The following is a 21,606-nucleotide window of genomic DNA, read 5'->3' as shown; positions in this document are numbered from 1 at the left end:
TATTCAACAGTAGAACTGAAAAGGGAGAGAAAGAGAGAGTAAGATAAAGATAGAGAGAGTGAGAAGAGAGAGAGAGAGAGAGAGAGAGAGAGAGAGAGAGAGAGAGAGAGAGAGAAAGAGAGAGAGAGAGAGAGAGAGAGAGAGAGAGAGAGAGAGAAAAGAAAGAAAGAGAGAGAGAGAGAGAAGGAGAGAGAGAGAGAGAGAGAAAGAGAGAGAGAGAGAGAGAGAGAGAGTAAACTTAGATAAAAAAAAAAGTTAACGAAATGAGGAACAAAAATTAAGGATATAAAAAAACTTACATAAAATCTCTGTATGAAATAAATTAACGCACTGAACCGATTGAGTTCTCCATTTTAAGTCCAGAGATGGCTTTAGGTTTTTTGTTTTTATATCAAAGTCTTGGGAAGGTTTTAGACTATTTCTGCTTATCCGCTTATGATTAAGAGTCCTTGGATGCTAGTTTTATATAAAGAAAAGAAACATTGAGATCTATTCTTATACCTTTATTAGACAGTAAAGGAAAGGGACCTAGAGAAAATAGTGAGAGAAAAAATATATTGAAAAGAGTGTTTTAAAGTAAGAGAATTTAAGTGTCTAAAATTAGGAATGCTGAAACCATTTCAAATCAGAGATAGAAAGGAATAGATATTTGATTTATTTAATTTCTTCAAGGACATATCCCTATAATAAAGTAACAGGATGTGTGTCTGTTTGTCTTTCTATACCGAAGGATCTCGCTAACCGCTGAATCGATCGGGTTTACCTAAACAGGGTAGCTTCCGAAAAGGTTCATAACTTTTTGGGGGAGGGTACCACCAGCCTCCTCAGAGAAATCGACAAGAGAAAAATAAATAAAAAACGACGCTCTGCGGACATTTTTTGCAATGAGCTAAAAACATAACTAACAATATCCATCGGCAAAAATTATTTGTAGTAAATAGCTGGTTTTAAAATAAATTGAAAAGAAACAATTTTAAGTTAATTTTAATTTAATCTAGAGGCCTCTAAGGACAAAGCCGCTAGTCTTATTATATAAATAAGTAGGTGTTTTTTATCTAGAAAACTCTGAAAATGCTGGTCTGAATTGGTTAAACGCTTTGTAGAAGCTTTATAAATGTGTTGGGATGTTTTTTGGCTATTTTCTTGACCTCCCGGTCCTCCATTAGAGGCTAGGGGCAAAGCAACTTGAACATTCATAACAAGCGCAGCAATAAAAAGCCAATAAAATTTTGGGGACTTGAGAACAAATCTCCTGGCATTTTTACTTCCTAACTATTAACAAGGCTAATAATAAATTTAGGTAGCGCAGAAATAGCAAGCTAAAACAAAATAAAATGCGCCAAAAATAACGTTGAATGACATGATCTGAAAATAACTTGAATATATTGAATATCAAAAGTTTATTTAATTCTTCAGTTAACAAAGTTCCTTGTTTTTAAATAACAATTTACTGTTCTTTTCTCTTCTAGGCTCCTATTAATATATAATGCTGCGCTACTTATGGACAAGAAAGTCCTTGTTTCCTATTCAGGGCTATCTATTACACTAGTCCCCGAAGTCTTTTCTTAACGTTTTATGTTCGTTGGCTCAACAACATTGGAGACTACTATTGATTTTGATTGGTTTGTTCATTTAGATGAGTGTTCAAACGTTTCAATCACTTATTATGATGAACAGAAGGGGTAATTTTGTGTGTCATCATTGGGGATGTGCATCAATTTATCGGCCATTGTCTTTTCCCTTTAGATCCCTGTTCCTATTGCATCGTACTGTAATATTTCGAAGGATAATTTAGAAATAGAACTTTTTAATCAGTGGGTTAAATAATTAGATTTATGTTAACTTATGCGGTTATATCAGGGATCTTAAGGGATAAGACAATGGCCGATAAATTGATGTACAATCTACAGTTACGATTAACAAAATTATCCCTTCTGTAGTTTACTATTAAATATTAGCGGGATTGTTAAGACACTTCTATTTGTAGAGTTTGAAGGCCAACAAATCCAAAAACGGGTTTATAAAACCAGTTTAATGTTCAGTACTTATAATGTCCAATTAAAAAGTATTTAACATCATTTGTATGCTATTAAAACAGCAAAAGTACCGGTCACAAAATATCCTATTTACTTTCCGTTACGTGAGAATCCAAAGCCCTCAAGTTGTGTGTATGTTTGTCAGAAAAGATCTCGTAACGGCTATTTTTTTAGGGAAAATAAGTATTGGCCTACCAAGGACAGGTTTAAGGCTATATTCAATGCAGTTTTATAAATTTCATACCAGTATATGGTGCCCTTCCAATCTGTCCATCAAAAAAAGAATAAGAGGAATCAGAGCTAAGCTCTTAGAGTCTAGGGATTAAAGAGGATTATAGTAGATTATTCGCTTAAGTACAATATTGTTACTTTAAACTCCACACTGAAAGAACTTAATGATATCGATGAAAACAAAGAGTTCACAACCATTTTCTTTGCATTTTACAAAGAACTTATTTTCAATGCAATTGCCGGAATCATTGATTGATAGAATATCTATCTATTCATCTATTAATCTAGAATATCTATCTATTCATCTATTAATATCTTATGCATCTATTTAAATTTTACCTTCAAAATAGCCTAAAACCTTTCCATGATTAAAATAAGTATAAAAAATACGTGCTATGGTTATTGCGCATCATGAAATAAAAAAAAAACTTTTACTTGACTTGTAATATTAGAGGGTGAAAGGGGTTAATTAACTATGTGACCCCACTCCCGAGGGCCTGTACCGACTTTCAATTGGGTATTTGAAAATCAACTAATAGCGTCGGCAATTTTAACACAGCCAGGGCAGAAAGCAATTTCTAGAAGACAAAAAGTTACCCAACAGCGGGGTCCAGGTGTGTGTCTAGTTATACATCTATATTTATAGATTTATTCTTATAATTGTTTCATTTCAGGCGTAAGCACGGCATGGGGTTGATGGGTAAAATCCCGCGGAAACGGCGGATGATGCGCCACGTGCCAGAACCGTCGCGGAAGCGGAAACTGGGCGGCAACAGCTGCGACCACCGGCCGTACTTCACCTACTGGGTGAGCTTTGTGCAGCTGACCATCCTGTTCATATCATTGTTGTTGTACGGGTTAGGCCCCGTCGGGGTGGATCTGTACAAGCGACATAGCAAGGTAAATATTAATTATCTTTCTCGTATTCATTCGAATCCGGTGGATAAGAACCGGTTCTCATCCATACGAAAAAAGTATGTCTAGCATCGTATTATATCCAGCTTTCTACGAATATAAAAATGTACATCACAAGATTAATACCAGTTTTTTTAACCCGCGCCTTCTGCACTTTTATATCCGCGGAAAGCTGTTTATAATACGATGCGAGAAATAACTATTCCAGTATGGCTTCGTAACCGATTAATATCCGATGGATTTGAACCGGGTCTAGGCCATACTGAAAAATCATAAATAGCATTGTGTTACAGATGATCTTCTACGAATATTAAAATAAGAATCATAGAATTAATACCAGTTTTAATCGTTTAGTTTTCATTTTAATATCCGCTGAAAGCTGTATATAATACAATGCAATAAATATCTATTATATCTCACCATTTCACCTTTTATCTCTCTCTCTCTCTCCTTTTCTCCTAAAGTTAAAATGGGCTGCAGTTTTAATTTAACACTTTTAATTATATTTTATTTGACTTGAAATTGAAGAAAATTAGGATATTTAGTCGTGATAAATTATCATGGTTTTGGTAACTGGTGGACAAATTGTCTCAAAAATCAGCCATGTGACGTCATAAAAAGGAGAGATTATCCATCTCTTTTTAGGGGTTTTCTTTCCCCTCATATCCCTCATTCTTATGACGTCACATGGCTGATTTTTGAAACACTTTATCCAGTTATGTGGTGGAATTGAATACCTTGGGAGGAAATATTAATTTATTCTCCATTATCCTATCCTTGAATCCCTGGTTAATATCTGTGGGGTGGAATTAAATACCTTGAGAGGAAATATTAATTTATTCTCCATTATCCTATCCTTGAATCCCTGGTTCATATTCTGTGTGGTAGAATTAAATACCTTGGGAGGAAATATTAATTTCCCAGCAGAAACAAAAATGCGAATTGGTCGCCAATTTATGGCAAATTAACAAAATATATGCAAAAAATTTAGTGAAGAGTTGTAAAATCGCATATTTTGCAAAACCTTGTGAATACGCGAAAAATGGTCAAAATGTGCGAGAATGCTTTTTTGTTTATTATTGTCCTATCCTTGAATCCATGGTTCCTATCTGTGTGGTGGAATTGAATACCTTGGGAGGAAATATTAATTTATTCTCCATTATCCTATCCTTGAATCCATGGTTCCTATCTGTGTGGTGGAATTGAATACCTTGGGAGGAAATATTAATTTATTCTCCATTATCCTATCCTTGAATCCATGGTTCCTATCTGTGTGGTGGAATTAAATACCTTGGGAGGAAATATTAATTTATTCTCCATTATCCTATCCTTGACACTCTGGTTCCTATCTGTGCGGTGGAATTAAATACCCTGGGAGGAAATATTAATTTATTCTCCATTATCCTATCCTTGACACCCTGGTTCCTATCTGTGTGGTAGAATTAAATACCTTGGGAGGAAATATTAATTTATTCTCCATTATCCTATCCTTGAATCCTTGGTTTCTATCTGTGGTGGAATTGAATACCTTGGGAGGAAATATTAATTTATTCTCCATTATCCTATCCTTGACACTCTGGTTCCTATCTGTATGGTAGAATTAAATACCTTGGGAGGAAATATTAATTTATTCTCCATTATCCTATCCTTGACACTCTGGTTCCTATCTGTGCGGTGGAATTAAATACCCTGGGAGGAAATATTAATTTATTCTCCATTATCCTATCCTTGACACCCTGGTTCCTATCTGTGTGGTAGAATTAAATACCTTGGGAGGAAATATTAATTTATTCTCCATTATCCTATCCTTGAATCCTTGGTTTCTATCTGTGGTGGAATTGAATACCTTGGGAGGAAATATTAATTTATTCTCCATTATCCTATCCTTGACACCCTGGTTCATATATGTGTGGTAGAATTGAATACCTTGGGAGGAAATATTAATTTATTCTCCATTATCCTATCCTTGACACTCTGGTTTCTATATGTGGGGTGGAATTGAATACCTTGGGAGGAAATATTAATTTATTTTCCATTATCATATCCTTGACACCCTAGTTCATATCTGTGTGGTAGAATTGAATATCTTGGGAGGAAATATTAATTTATTCTCCATTATCATATCCTTGACACTCTGGTTCCTATATGTGGGGTGGAATTGAATACCTTGGGAGGAAATATTAATTTATTCTCCATTATCCTATCCTTGAATCCATGGTTAATATCTGTGTGGTGGAATTGAAAACCTTGGGAGGAAATATTAATTTATTCTCCATTATCATATCCTTGACACTCTGGTTCCTATATGTGGGGTGGAATTGAATACCTTGGGAGGAAATATTAATTTATTTTCCATTATCATATCCTTGACACCCTAGTTCATATCTGTGTGGTAGAATTGAATATCTTGGGAGGAAATATTAATTTATTCTCCATTATCCTATTCTTGAATCCATGGTTCCTATCTGTGTGGTGGAATTGAATACCTTGGGAGGAAATATTAATTTATTCTCCATTATCCTATCCTTGACACTCTGGTTCCTATCTGTGCGGTGGAATTGAATACCTTGGGAGGAAATATTAATTTATTCTCCATTATCCTATCCTTGAATCCATGGTTCCTATCTGTGTGGTGGAATTAAATACCTTGGGAGGAAATATTAATTTATTCTCCATTATCCTATCCTTGACACTCTGGTTCCTATCTGTGCGGTGGAATTAAATACCCTGGGAGGAAATATTAATTTATTCTCCATTATCCTATCCTTGACACCCTGGTTCCTATCTGTGTGGTAGAATTAAATACCTTGGGAGGAAATATTAATTTATTCTCCATTATCCTATCCTTGAATCCTTGGTTTCTATCTGTGGTGGAATTGAATACCTTGGGAGGAAATATTAATTTATTCTCCATTATCCTATCCTTGACACCCTGGTTCATATCTGTGTGGTGGAATTCAATACCTTGGGAGGAAATATTAATTTATTCTCCATTATCCTATCCTTGAATCCTTGGTTTCTATCTGTGGTGGAATTGAATACCTTGGGAGGAAATATTAATTTATTCTCCATTATCCTATCCTTGACACCCTGGTTCATATCTGTGTGGTGGAATTGAATACCTTGGGAGGAAATATTAATTTATTCTCCATTATCCTATCCTTGACACCATGGTTCCTATCTGTGTGGTGGAATTGAATACCTTGGGAGGAAATATTAATTTATTCTCCATTATCCTATCCTTGAATCCATGGTTCCTATCTGTGTGGTGGAATTAAATACCTTGGGAGGAAATATTAATTTATTCTCCATTATCCTATCCTTGACACTCTGGTTCCTATCTGTGCGGTGGAATTAAATACCCTGGGAGGAAATATTAATTTATTCTCCATTATACTATCCTTGACACCCTGGTTCCTATCTGTGTGGTAGAATTAAATACCTTGGGAGGAAATATTAATTTATTCTCCATTATCCTATCCTTGAATCCTTGGTTTCTATCTGTGGTGGAATTGAATACCTTGGGAGGAAATATTAATTTATTCTCCATTATCCTATCCTTGACACCCTGGTTCATATATGTGTGGTAGAATTGAATACCTTGGGAGGAAATATTAATTTATTCTCCATTATCCTATCCTTGACACTCTGGTTTCTATATGTGGGGTGGAATTGAATACCTTGGGAGGAAATATTAATTTATTTTCCATTATCATATCCTTGACACCCTAGTTCATATCTGTGTGGTAGAATTGAATATCTTGGGAGGAAATATTAATTTATTCTCCATTATCATATCCTTGACACTCTGGTTCCTATATGTGGGGTGGAATTGAATACCTTGGGAGGAAATATTAATTTATTCTCCATTATCCTATCCTTGAATCCATGGTTAATATCTGTGTGGTGGAATTGAAAACCTTGGGAGGAAATATTAATTTATTCTCCATTATCATATCCTTGACACTCTGGTTCCTATATGTGGGGTGGAATTGAATACCTTGGGAGGAAATATTAATTTATTTTCCATTATCATATCCTTGACACCCTAGTTCATATCTGTGTGGTAGAATTGAATATCTTGGGAGGAAATATTAATTTATTCTCCATTATCCTATTCTTGAATCCATGGTTCCTATCTGTGTGGTGGAATTAAATACCTTGGGAGGAAATATTAATTTATTCTCCATTATCCTTTCCTTGAATCCATGGTTTCTATCTGTGGGGTGGAATTAAATACCTTGGGAGGAAATATTAATTTATTCTCCATTATCCTATCCTTGACACTCTCGTTTCTATATGTGGGGTGGAATTGAATATCTTGGGAGGAAATATTAATTTATTCTCCATTATCCTATCCTTGAATCCATGGTTCCTATCTGTGGTGGAATTAAATATCTTGGGAGGAAATATTAATTTATTCTCCATTGTCCTATCCTTGATACCCTGGTTCATATCTGTGTGGTAGAATTAAATACCTTGGGAGGAAATATTAATTTATTCTCCATTATCCTATCCTTGAATCCTTGGTTCATATCTGTATGGTGGAATTAAATACCTTGGGAGGAAATATTAATTTATTCTCCATTGTCCTATCCTTGATACCCTGGTTCATATCTGTGTGGTAGAATTGAATACCTTGAGAGGAAATATTAATTTATTCTCCATTATCATATCCTTGACACTCTGGTTTGTATTTGTGTGATGGAATTAAATATCTTGGGAGGAAATATTAATTTATTCTCCATTATCATATCCTTGACACCCTGGTTCCTATCTGTGCGGTGGAATTGAATATCTTGGGAGGAAATATTAATTTATTCTCCATTATCATATCCTTGACACCCTGGTTCCTATCTGTGGGGTGGAATTGAATACCTTGTGAGGAAATATTAATTTATTCTCCATTATCCTATCCTTGAATCCTTGGTTCATATCTGTATGGTGGAATTAAATACCTTGGGAGGAAATATTAATTTATTCTCCATTATCCTATCCTTGACACTCTGGTTCCTATCTGTGTGGTGGAATTAAATATCTTGGGAGAAAATATTAATTTATTCCTCATTATCCTATCCTTGAATCCATGGTTCCTATCTGTGTGGTGGAATTAAATACCTTGGGAGGAAATATTAATTTATTCTCCATTATCCTTTCCTTGAATCCATGGTTTCTATCTGTGGGGTGGAATTAAATACCTTGGGAGGAAATATTAATTTATTCTCCATTATCCTATCCTTGACACTCTCGTTTCTATATGTGGGGTGGAATTGAATATCTTGGGAGGAAATATTAATTTATTCTCCATTATCCTATCCTTGAATCCATGGTTCCTATCTGTGGTGGAATTAAATATCTTGGGAGGAAATATTAATTTATTCTCCATTGTCCTATCCTTGATACCCTGGTTCATATCTGTGTGGTAGAATTAAATACCTTGGGAGGAAATATTAATTTATTCTCCATTATCCTATCCTTGAATCCTTGGTTCATATCTGTATGGTGGAATTAAATACCTTGGGAGGAAATATTAATTTATTCTCCATTGTCCTATCCTTGATACCCTGGTTCATATCTGTGTGGTAGAATTGAATACCTTGAGAGGAAATATTAATTTATTCTCCATTATCATATCCTTGACACTCTGGTTTGTATTTGTGTGATGGAATTAAATATCTTGGGAGGAAATATTAATTTATTCTCCATTATCATATCCTTGACACCCTGGTTCCTATCTGTGCGGTGGAATTGAATATCTTGGGAGGAAATATTAATTTATTCTCCATTATCATATCCTTGACACCCTGGTTCCTATCTGTGGGGTGGAATTGAATACCTTGTGAGGAAATATTAATTTATTCTCCATTATCCTATCCTTGAATCCTTGGTTCATATCTGTATGGTGGAATTAAATACCTTGGGAGGAAATATTAATTTATTCTCCATTATCCTATCCTTGACACTCTGGTTCCTATCTGTGCGGTGGAATTAAATACCCTGGGAGGAAATATTAATTTATTCTCCATTATCCTATCCTTGACACCCTGGTTCCTATCTGTGTGGTAGAATTAAATACCTTGGGAGGAAATATTAATTTATTCTCCATTATCCTATCCTTGAATCCTTGGTTTCTATCTGTGGTGGAATTGAATACCTTGGGAGGAAATATTAATTTATTCTCCATTATCCTATCCTTGACACCCTGGTTCATATATGTGTGGTAGAATTGAATACCTTGGGAGGAAATATTAATTTATTCTCCATTATCCTATCCTTGACACTCTGGTTTCTATATGTGGGGTGGAATTGAATACCTTGGGAGGAAATATTAATTTATTTTCCATTATCATATCCTTGACACCCTAGTTCATATCTGTGTGGTAGAATTGAATATCTTGGGAGGAAATATTAATTTATTCTCCATTATCATATCCTTGACACTCTGGTTCCTATATGTGGGGTGGAATTGAATACCTTGGGAGGAAATATTAATTTATTCTCCATTATCCTATCCTTGAATCCATGGTTAATATCTGTGTGGTGGAATTGAAAACCTTGGGAGGAAATATTAATTTATTCTCCATTATCATATCCTTGACACTCTGGTTCCTATATGTGGGGTGGAATTGAATACCTTGGGAGGAAATATTAATTTATTTTCCATTATCATATCCTTGACACCCTAGTTCATATCTGTGTGGTAGAATTGAATATCTTGGGAGGAAATATTAATTTATTCTCCATTATCCTATTCTTGAATCCATGGTTCCTATCTGTGTGGTGGAATTAAATACCTTGGGAGGAAATATTAATTTATTCTCCATTATCCTTTCCTTGAATCCATGGTTTCTATCTGTGGGGTGGAATTAAATACCTTGGGAGGAAATATTAATTTATTCTCCATTATCCTATCCTTGACACTCTCGTTTCTATATGTGGGGTGGAATTGAATATCTTGGGAGGAAATATTAATTTATTCTCCATTATCCTATCCTTGAATCCATGGTTCCTATCTGTGGTGGAATTAAATATCTTGGGAGGAAATATTAATTTATTCTCCATTGTCCTATCCTTGATACCCTGGTTCATATCTGTGTGGTAGAATTAAATACCTTGGGAGGAAATATTAATTTATTCTCCATTATCCTATCCTTGAATCCTTGGTTCATATCTGTATGGTGGAATTAAATACCTTGGGAGGAAATATTAATTTATTCTCCATTATCCTATCCTTGACACTCTGGTTCCTATCTGTGTGGTGGAATTAAATATCTTGGGAGAAAATATTAATTTATTCCTCATTATCCTATCCTTGAATCCATGGTTCATATCTGTGTGGTGGAATTGAATACCTTGGGAGGAAATATTAATTTATTCTCCATTATCCTATCCTTGAATCCATGGTTCCTATCTGTGTGGTAGAATTGAACACCTTGGGAGAAAATATTAATTTCCCAGCAGAAACAAAAATGCGAATTTGTCACCAATTTTCGCGAAACCTTGTGAATAAGCAAAAAATGGCGAAAATGTGCGAAAATGCCCTTTTGTTGATAATTGTCCTATACTTGAATCCTTGGTTCATATCTGTGTGGTGGAATTGAATACCTTGGGAGGAAATGAAATGGAAGTTGAATAGATATGTTGATGTCACTCCACTGTGACAAACATAAATCTAAATATATTCATCTATCTATCCTATTATATTAAGTAGTAAGGTATTTTTTCGTCTGTAGCTTAAGATTTCAGTAACTGCTGCTGAACTATGGAGTTCTCGATTCTATGGAAGCTTTACATAGGTCCCAGGATGGTTCTAGGCTATTTATTTTTATATCTAGTCATGTGATGGTTTTAGGCTATTTTCTGCTTTTCATATGACGTGAATAAGGAGTTTCTTGAGTGGCGCAGATATAGTTCAATATTTAAATAGAGGAGATATATTAACACAGCCAAGTCGCTACATAGGAGCAGGAAGCAATTTTCTAGCTGACTAAAAAGGTCCTTACCAGTGGAACTAGAAAGTTATCTGGGTTATACATCTATACTTATTACTTATACATTTATTTATTCAATACAGTGCAGTGGCGTGGCGTGCACACGAAAGTTGTGACATACCCCTTACACCAAATTGGGGAGGTGATCTTTAGGTGGATTATATTATCGTCACGGGGGTGTGAATATAGAGTTGATGCACCCTTTTCTGCAAGCTTTTGATTTAACAAATCATATCATTTTCATCCTGCCATTAGTGTAAAACACTAGGGGGAGAAAAGGGTTATATAACTGTATCTCCCCATCGCAACCGCCTTGTGCAATCTTTCTATTTGGAATTGAAAATCATCCAATGGTGTGGCTTATATTAACACAGCCAAGTAGCAGAAAATAATTTAGAAGCAGACGAAAAAGGGCTTTGAAAAAGGAATGGTAGTTGTCTGTATATACATATATACTATAGATATGTTGTCCTGTCATTTCTTAAAAATCCCACCTATCTTTCATTTTGCTAACAAAAACAAGTAATCTTATACTAAAATCTAAAAGAAAGAAGAAAAATATGAAAATAAAAATATCTGGTTTCTCAAAATTAATTTCCTTCTCATCATGAATTTGATTTTTATTTGATTAATATTATAGAAAAAGCTGCTTCAATTGGGGCATTTTGTTTCATGAATTTTAATATTAATATTAGCATTATTTTTAATTACTAGCGGCTGCGCCCCTAGCGTCTAGAGGTTGTGCCTATTAAGCTAAAAAAAAATGGCAGAAAAATTGCATAAACCCATCTCAAGGCTAAATCTCAATATAAAGTTTAAAAAGGCTGAAACCAACCTGGGACCTATTTGATGCTTCATTAAAAAGAAGAACTCAGTCAGTCCAGTATCATAAGCTTCAGACAAATAAATACCTTACTTGTAAAAAATATAATTGCACCTAATAAAACAGTTTTACTGTGATTTAAACAAATGTTTTTTGTTTTATGCATTAATGAAAAGAATACTGTAATTATTGTCCATAAAGAAGTTAGCTTAATATGGATTTTTTAAATTGGATACAATAAAATCGCGTGAGCAAATTGCAGCTCAAGGCTGTCGAGTAATGCCTTTCGAAGCTTCCAAATTGACTAGCTTTTTTTCTAATTTAATAATAAGATATTACATTTCCAGAAACAATATTTTTTAATAATAAAGAACAAAAAATTATATTTTGATTTAGTAATAAATATTCCGCCCTTTAACCTTTCCAGATATTTTAAGTAACATATTCTAAATAATCAAATACAAAGTTAGACATAGACATCTAATTACTTATGGACGATTTTTTCGTAGAGAATCAGCAAAAATTTAAAGAATTTCTCTTGGATAATCAGATATCAAACAAATCTTTGATTATTACTTTGAATTTTTTATGGTGTGTGATGAAAAATACCTAGAATTTATTATTTTTTAGAGCATTAAATACAGAAATACAAGGATGACAACATTCATAAAAGCGAAGCTCTGAAATGGAAGGACAAACGAACATTAACACATGTAGATTGTCAGAACTAAATATTAATGCATATGTCTATACAAAATTGTAAGTAAATTTGTTGCAAAACTGATTAAATATATGTTACTGTTTAAGGACATACTGACGTTTTTAGGACTTTTAGGCGTATAACATTGTTGTAACAGTCCATTTAAAGGGTTTAAATCCTAATAAAATATGTCGAGCTCTTTTTTTATAAGTAGGTTAATTTACAAGGATTATTCCACAAATATACGCCCCTTACTTCCCCAACATTTGTCAGAGCTAACAAAATTGAAGAATTTCACATTCTAAGTTTTATGTGAAGGCTAAATTTATCCTCTATTGTCCTATCACTGTGGACCTGCTGCTAACTACTACTAGGAAAAAATGCCCCAGAGACCAATTTTAATTTGGCCAGCGCACCAACAAAAAGGATATTATGCTGTATACTTTATACAACCTTTTCTTCTGTAGCAGCAAAGCAACTCTATAATTTACTTTGTCTGTCTCTAGTGGCAATTCAGGGGGGAAAAAGGGGGGGGGGGGGTAAGTCGACCTTAAATTTTCATTTTAATAAAAGTAACTACAAAATTTTGAGGGTTATTTTTTTTAAGTAACCTGACCCCACATAGTTATAAACCTGTATAAAGCTTAACTGTAAAGAAGAACCATATTGGACGAAGACGAAGAAAGTCCCTCAATGACGTCATAAAAATGAGGAATGAGAAGAGGAGGAGTGGGAAACCCCTAAAAAAGAGATTGATAAATTAATCCCTCGTTTTTATGACGTAACATGCTGATTTTTGAGGGACTTTCGTCTTCATATTGGTCTAATGGTTACCGATTTTTTTGTTATGCATAGATAGATAGACATCTTGTTACCTTTATATCATCTCCTTTTACATCTAACAGCCTATCCATCTATTTACATTCATTTGTATATCTATCAATTTAAAAAGATATTTCTTTGTATATCTATCTATCTATTAAAATGTTATTTTAAGAAGGTATTGGTGACCAGCCTGTCTCTGGAGAGTGTCGGATACCTGGAACCTGCAAACTTCTGGATAGGACCTTCTGCTGTAAGTGTTTTCATTATACAGAAGCAGTGATAACAATCATATCTAGATTCTATATTTTCTAGGGCCACTTAAGTTGAGGGCGAAGGTTTGTAAGAGAAAAAATAAAAAAAAATTGGGGGGGGGGGGGATAGAATTTTACATTTGGAGGGTGGAGATATCCTTCTCCCAAAATAGTTAAAAACCTTTCATGGACCTATAAGAATGGGAGAATGTAAAGGAGAACCACATCGGTTTAGCGTTTAGCGAGATCCTTCGCTACAGACAAAAAAAAGTTTACTAGCTTATGTATTAGGATAGGATTATATGGTGGAGGCATTCCTCCCATGATATTTCCAAGGATGAGGGTATCATCCCTATTTTACAGAGGCCGCTGAAAATTATATGAGGGTGGTGGGGATAAGACATTTTAAGCAGCTATAACCCCCCCTCCCCTAATGACCCCAAGATTTAAATCTATGAGTTTATATAAAGGCAACCCCCCCCCCCAAAAAAAAAGACTTTAAGGGGGTTTAATTTCAGGTATAAGTAAAACATTTTGAGCGAATTTAAACACCTCCTTCCTATCTCTCGCCAATAAGGTTCCTTTACTCCTCTAAAGGGATCTTGGACAAAATAGCCTTTTAAGTAAAATAACCTCAACTGATAATAATACTCATTGCCATAGCGCTCGGCCCCCTTGCCATATAAGCTAACCTAACCTAAAAATTGTAAAAAAAAATAAAAAAATTGTAAAAATCTACCAACCACTTTTTGTGAAATCCACGAATTTCTAAACCACTTATGTACTAACAGTTGAGGCTATTTTTCTTAAACTAAATGTCCTGACGTTATTTTGTCTTGGGGGCTATTTTGTCCGAGACTATTTTGTCTAAGGCTATTTTGTGCCAGTATTCTATCCATTTATCCCTGATATGGTCCTCTTATTATAAGTTCCAGGAAATTATATACATACATTCTATACAACCATGGAGGGAGGGGACATTGGACTGTATATTATAATGATGGTGCTGGTACAGTTATTACACGTTATCCCATTGGTTGGTACAAACTAGTAGTGTTTAAACTTTTCAACCAATAATTTTAATCTAAAGCAGGGGTAGTGTTGCTATCTTAAACTTAAAGTATGGGCCGTAAAAGTTAATTTGAACAAAATGAGTTCAATTAATCTACATCTCTTTCTTTCCCAGAAAAAGTATAAGGAACCTAAAGAAAATTGTCATCCCTTGTCCTATCCCTATAAATCCCTGCCTACAAGACTATGCTAACTCAGTCAGGGGCGTCCAAGCTTTTTTTTTTGGGGGGGGTAAAAAATTTTAGGGAGGGGGGTAATTCGTGTTTGGGGGGGGTAAAATGGCGCGCGAAGCGCGCCGAAATTTTTTTTTACCCCCCCCAAAATTTTTACCCCGGGGGTAAAATTTGATTGGGGGGGGTAATTACCCCCCCTAAAGTCTGTTGGGGGGGGTAAATACTCCCCCCAAATCTGTTGGGGGGGGTAATTACCCCCCCCAAACTAATTTACCCCGGGGGTAAAATTTTTGGGGGGGGTAATTTAATTATGTAAAAAAGCACCTACCTAATCTATTAAGTTAATAAGTACTATCCTATAACATAAAGTAGTAAGTAAGGTTTATATGACTATAGCTTCAGATTTCATTACTTTTAATACTGAGTTCTCCTTTTTAGGAAAGCTTCACATAGATCCCATGATGGTTCAACACTATTATAGGTCAATCCTTTGAGTGGTTTTAGGCTATTTTTCTCCTCCCTTTTTACCCTTTCTTAGATGATAAGGGCGCCACTACTATTCAAATATATAGTAGTATCTCATTCTTTAGAACATAAAAATACAATAATTAACTCACTAACCAATGAACCAATATGATTATACTTTAAAGTGAAGCGTCTTATAGGTCCTGGTAAGTTTTATAACTAGTTTTGAGACACCCTGACATCCTAAAAGAAATCGCCTATAGAAATTCTTTTTCATTATTTAATGAAATATTTAATTTAGTTAGGTATCTATTTTATGGAATCTTCAGTGCTTTACAATTACATCATAGATCCCCGGGATGGTTTTAGCCCTTATAAAGGCCCAAGCAAATAAAACATGATCAAACTATTAAATTTTTTGTTATCATGGTCTTCAAGATCTGATTTAATTGAAACATTAGGATATACTTTTCATTAACTATTAGGAGACCAACGAGGAACATAAAATATATTACACCTCAAGGCTCGAGTCACACTATGACTTTTTTTAGGGGGGGGGGGATTACTCCCTCCCCCCCCCCAAAAAAAAATTTTCAGTAAATTTTTTTTTTTAAGAACATTCAATTTGGGGGGGGTAAATACCCCCCCCAAAAAAATTTTTAAAGAACATTTATTTTGGGGGGGGTAATTACCCCCCCCAAAATGGTTCGGGGGGGGTAAATACCCCCCCAAAAATCGTTGGGGGTGCCTACGGCACCCCCAAGGTAGGGGTAATTTTTTTTTGGGGGGGGTATTGTTCAAAAAATTTTGGGGGTGCCTACGGCACCCCCAAAATCGTTTGGGGGTGCCAAATGGCCCATTACCCCCCCCCTTGGACGCCTATGAACTCAGTAACAATTATAGATAATTGAATTAACTTCCACATAGTATAATCAACCATTACGTAATTTATTTTGTTTATGTACAGAACATATTTGCTTCAATCATATCATGTGTTGCATGGTACCTATTTCTTGAAAACAGTAAAAGTGTCGAACTATGACGTCAGAAAAAATTAACAATTAACCAATGAGAGGCCGCTATATATTTACCATTGTGAATACTGGCTTCTCATTTGTTAATTTTTAATTTTTTCTGACGTCATAGTTCGACACTTTTACTGTTTTCCTATTTCTTCAGAGGTTTTTCATTCTATTAGATGCAGAATATATGTAGCTTTCGCATTCTAGCCTTGGTAATAAACTGGATACGTTGTGACAGAATAAAATTTCAGTGATTTTGATCAATTGTAAGAAATAGGCAGGGATTTTAAGTGATAAGATAATGAACGATAACAAAATTAATTCTTTCGTAGATTGAAATTATTGAAAAATTTGAACAATGCTATATTGTACCAACCAATTAAGAATTAACAAAATTCACCCTGTAATCAAATTATTAATGTACCAGTGCAGTGGTTAGAAAACTTTGGGTACCAACATAACTTACAGTCCCATGGCATTTTGTGACGATTCTGCTGGCCAATCCTTCCATTCGCTAGGCTGTTCTTACTTTTATGAATATGAGCTTTGCTACTTATGGTTGTTGTCATCCTTGTTTAAAAAAAAACAATAATCTACTGCTAATTTTACCCTCCCCTTTTAATGTATTCTCTACGAATAATGCCTGAACAATTGAGTACCCAACTAATTTTATTTTTTTTTCAGTTGGATTTGATACACCTTGGTGCCAAGTATGGACCCTGCATGCGCTGGGATGAGAGGATAGATAGACAAATTATGAATGATAGAATAAAGGTATGGATGGATGGATAGATAGACAAATTATGAATGATAGAATAAAGGTATAGATGGAGAGATAGATAGACAAATTATGAATGATAGAATAAAGGTATGGATGGATGGATAGATAGACAAATTATGAATGATAGAATAAAGGTATGGATGGATAGATAGATAGACAAATTATGAATAATAGAATAAAGGTATGGATGGATAGATAGATAGACAAATTATGAATGATAGAATAAAGGTATGGATGGATAGATAGATAGACAAATTATGAATAATAGAATAAAGGTATGGATGGATAGATAGATAGACAAATTATGAATGATAGAATAAAGGTATGGATGGATGGATAGATAGACAAATTATGAATGATAGAATAAAGGTATGGATGGATAGATAGATAGACAAATTATGAATAATAGAATAAAGGTATGGAAGGATAGATAGATAGACAAATTATGAATGATAGAATAAAGGTATGGATGGATAGATAGATAGACAAATTATGAATAATAGAATAAAGGTATGGATGGATAGATAGATAGACAAATTATGAATGATAGAATAAAGGTATGGATGGATAGATAGATAGACAAATTATGAATGATAGAATAAAGGTATGGATGGATGGATAGATAGACAAATTATGAATGATAGAATAAAGGTATGGATGGATAGATAGATAGACAAATTATGAATAATAGAATAAAGGTATGGATGGATAGATAGATAGACAAATTATGAATAATAGAATAAAGGTATGGATGGATAGATAGATAGACCAATTATGAATGATAAAATAAAGGTATGGATGGATAGATAGATAGACAAATTTTGAATGATAGAATAAAGGTATGGATAGATAGATAGACAAATTATGAATGATAGAATCGGTTTCAAATGAATACAAGAATAATTATTTTTCGCATCGTATTAGAAACGGCTTTCCGCAGATATAGAATGTACAATTATATTTATATTCGTAGAAAGCTGGATATAATACGATGCTAGACATAGTTTTTTCGTATGGATGAGAACCGGTTCCTATCCACCGAATACGAGAATAGTTATTTCTCGTATCGTATTATAAACGGCTTTCCGCGGATATAGAATGTACAATTATAAGATTAAAACTAGTTTTTTTAGCCCCAAGGTGCCGGGGGCACCGGCTAAAAAACTGGTTTTAATCTTATGATTGTACATTTCTATATTCGTAGAAAACTGGATATAATGCGATGCTAGACATAGTTTTTTCGTATGGATAAGAACTGGTTCCTATTCACCGGATTCGAATGAATACGAGAATAGTCTGTCTCTGTTTAAATGTTGATTATTACAGGAGCGGGACACGGCGTGTTGTTTGCGAGAAGATCACGCGGGCTGTGTACAGACACAGAAGAACGAGTGTAAATCTGCGGCCAGCGGCGGAGGGGGCGGCGGGGTAGCCGCAATACCTGCGGTGGCGAAACATAAATGGGTAAGTATTTCTTTTTTTTTTTAGAAAAGTTAATATTTTTTTGTGAAATGAAGTAAAAGATAATTAAGGACAGAAAGAAGTGAAAACATAAATGATAAATAGGTATAAATTGAGTAATCAAAAATAATAAAAACTAGGATGACAACTTCCATAAAAGCGAAGCTCTGAAACGGTAAGACAAATGAACATTAAAACTTGTAGTGTCAGAACTCAATAATCAGAATATAAGGACAAACTTACATTTTTAGAACTTGATTATAGAGATAATTCGCTCATAACAATGTACTTAGTTGTCCTAGGAATCAGTATTTCAAAAACCAGACCAATTGGATAATTTTTTCACATAAATATTTGTTGTTAAAAAAGTTAAAATCAGCATGTTTGAAATGGACGCACGGACTTTCTGGTAATGATTATAGATTTTCTTCGCTTTTAACACGTTCCTTTAACTGTTATAGGAATCATCATGCAAAGTTTGAAATCAATTCTATTCTCAATTCAATTCTAACATGCCAAAATTAATGAAAAAAAACTATCCATAATGGAAGGACGTACGGACAGACCGACCCTAATTATAGAAAAGCTTTGTTTTTATAAATAATATATTAAGTATGAGAGAATAGAAAAAAAAGAGTGAAGTAGAGAGATAGATAGAGTAAGAGAGAAAGAAAAGAAGAGTGGAAGTTAGAGAAAGAAAAAAAGGAGATAGAGAGAGAAAAAAAGATAGGAAGATAGAGAAAGGATGAGAGCGGAAGAGTGCATCATCTTTAGATTTGTTGGCACCTTAACTTTCAAACTTACTGCCAACTTTATCACAGAAATAGGGATAATCTATTAAGCAAAAAAAGAACTTTCAGAAGCTTTTTAAAGTGCCTGTAAAAATGACGCCATACTGGCCTACCATTGTTCAATTAAAATGTATATTGGCCTGCCATTGGTAATTTAATCTGTGTATTGGCCTATCATTGGTCATTTGTGTTGTATGACATCATTTTTTTATGCATCCTAAAAAGCTTCGAACTTTCACAAAGGAAGGGAAAAATCCGTATAATAAAGTAACAGGATCTCTAGGTTCTTCTTTATAATTCAGCTTCCTGGGAAGATTAATAACTATTTTGGGGGAGGGTTCCACCAGCCTACTAAGAGAAATCGCCTCTAGAAAAAAAATACCAAATAATATTTCAAATACTGTGTATCTTACTGGACTTCCCTCCCCCCACCTTAAAAGGCCTCTAGGGATGTAACCGCTAGTGTAGATATAAAAGGCTAAAAGGTTAAAAAGATTAAGGATAAATTTTTAGGGGGGGGGGGGTTATTTAGCATGTATTGTCCTATCCCTTCATCCCTGAGCATTAGAACAAGGATCTAAAGCGGCTCCTGACAGGGATATAAAAGGATAATACAATGACCGATAAATTTATGTACATCCCCCATGGTGATACACAAAATTAGTGGTTGAAACGACTTGACACTCAACTCAATGAACCAACCAATCAAAATTAAATACGAGTCTTTAAAGTTGTTAAACCAACAAATAAGAAAACTTTTATTTTGAAACGTGTTCAAACGTTTCAACAACTAATTTTAACCTACATATGGTGTAATTTTGTGTATCATCATTGGGATGTACATCAATTTATCGGCCATTGTCTTATCCCTTTAGATCCCTGATAATTTACATTTAATTCGTTGGCCCCTTCTTCCTTGGGGATGATTGCTTATAAAAGCCTCACACTTGAAAGAAACAAAAGCAAAGAACTTATAAAAGAGATAATATATTATTGTATATAGATAAATTTAAAGTGATATAGATTTATATTTAACAAAGTCCGGGATCTAAAGGGATAAATCAATGGCCGATAAATTTATATACATCCCCATATACAACATTACCCCTTTGGTAGATTACAAATAGTGGTCGAAACGTTTGGACACTCAACTAAATGAACCAACTAATTAACATTCGATAGAACTATCTTTTCCACATCTAATTTAATATTTTCGTTTTAATTTTTAAGAAGTGTTTCCAGGCTTTGTTGGGGTGCTTAGCTCTGAGTGGCTCTCTTACTCCTAATTAACCTAACCTAACCGAATGAAAGCATTATTTTGTTTGTAATCTATTTTTGATTGAAGTGGAACTACCGAAAATTGTTGAATAGTTTCGTATAAACTTGTTTTTCTATTTTTCAGCGGTTAGCGGTTGGCGTCAGCAATCCCTGGGACTTTAAGACTTACGATGAACACCAGACCCACCATGATAAGTGGAGTCAATACCCGGACCATCATCGGTCTAGCGGGCCTGTCTGCGGTCTAGATCCAGCGTAAGTTAACTTTTATCTTGATGATGATAAACAAAATTACCCCTTAAGGACCACCATCGGTCTAGCGGGCCTGTCTGCGGTCTAGATCCAGCGTAAGTTAACTTTTATCTTGATGATGATACACAAAATTACCCCTTCAGGACCATCATCGGTCTAGCGGGCCTGTCTGCGGTCTAGATCCAGCGTAAGTTAACTTTTATCTTGATGATGATAAACAAAATTACCCCTTAAGGACCACCATCGGTCTAGCGGGCCTGTCTGCGGTCTAGATCCAGCGTAAGTTAACTTTTATCTTGATGATGATACACAAAATTACCCCTTCAGGACCATCATCGGTCTAGTGGGCCTGTCTGCGGTCTAGATCCAGCGTAAGTTATTTTATATCTTGCCATAAAATGCACGGTCTAAAGGGATAAGACAATGACCGATAAATCGATGTACACCCCCAATAATAATACACAAAATTACCCTTTCAATAAATTAAAATAAGTGGTTGATAAGTTTTAACACTCTACTTAATCAACCAACCAATAAAAA

At 34.5% G+C, this 21,606-nt stretch overlaps 1 protein-coding gene across 4 annotated transcripts in view; it reads left to right on the top strand.

Annotated features, from left to right (window-relative positions):
- LOC145327209 (uncharacterized) overlaps window positions 1–21,606 on the top strand; it is a 153,889-nt gene that overhangs the window by 117,794 nt on the left and 14,489 nt on the right. For 3 of the 4 annotated variants that reach the window (XM_080170787.1, XM_080170789.1, XM_080170786.1), the window contains 5 exons: window positions 2,942–3,167; window positions 13,694–13,771; window positions 17,188–17,277; window positions 18,611–18,748; window positions 20,939–21,069. In XM_080170787.1, coding sequence (XP_080026913.1) covers window positions 2,942–3,167; window positions 13,694–13,771; window positions 17,188–17,277; window positions 18,611–18,748; window positions 20,939–21,069 — 663 coding nt within the window. The remainder of the gene's footprint in view (window positions 1–2,941; window positions 3,168–13,693; window positions 13,772–17,187; window positions 17,278–18,610; window positions 18,749–20,938; window positions 21,070–21,606) is intronic. The other variant, XM_080170788.1, reaches the window with a different exon arrangement.

Source organism: Acartia tonsa, chromosome 8 (assembly GCF_053477335.1).
Source record: "Acartia tonsa isolate MP-2025a chromosome 8, ASM5347733v1, whole genome shotgun sequence".
NCBI classification, from domain to species: Eukaryota; Metazoa; Arthropoda; class Copepoda; order Calanoida; family Acartiidae; genus Acartia; species Acartia tonsa.
This window is presented reverse-complemented; position numbering and strand designations above follow the sequence as displayed.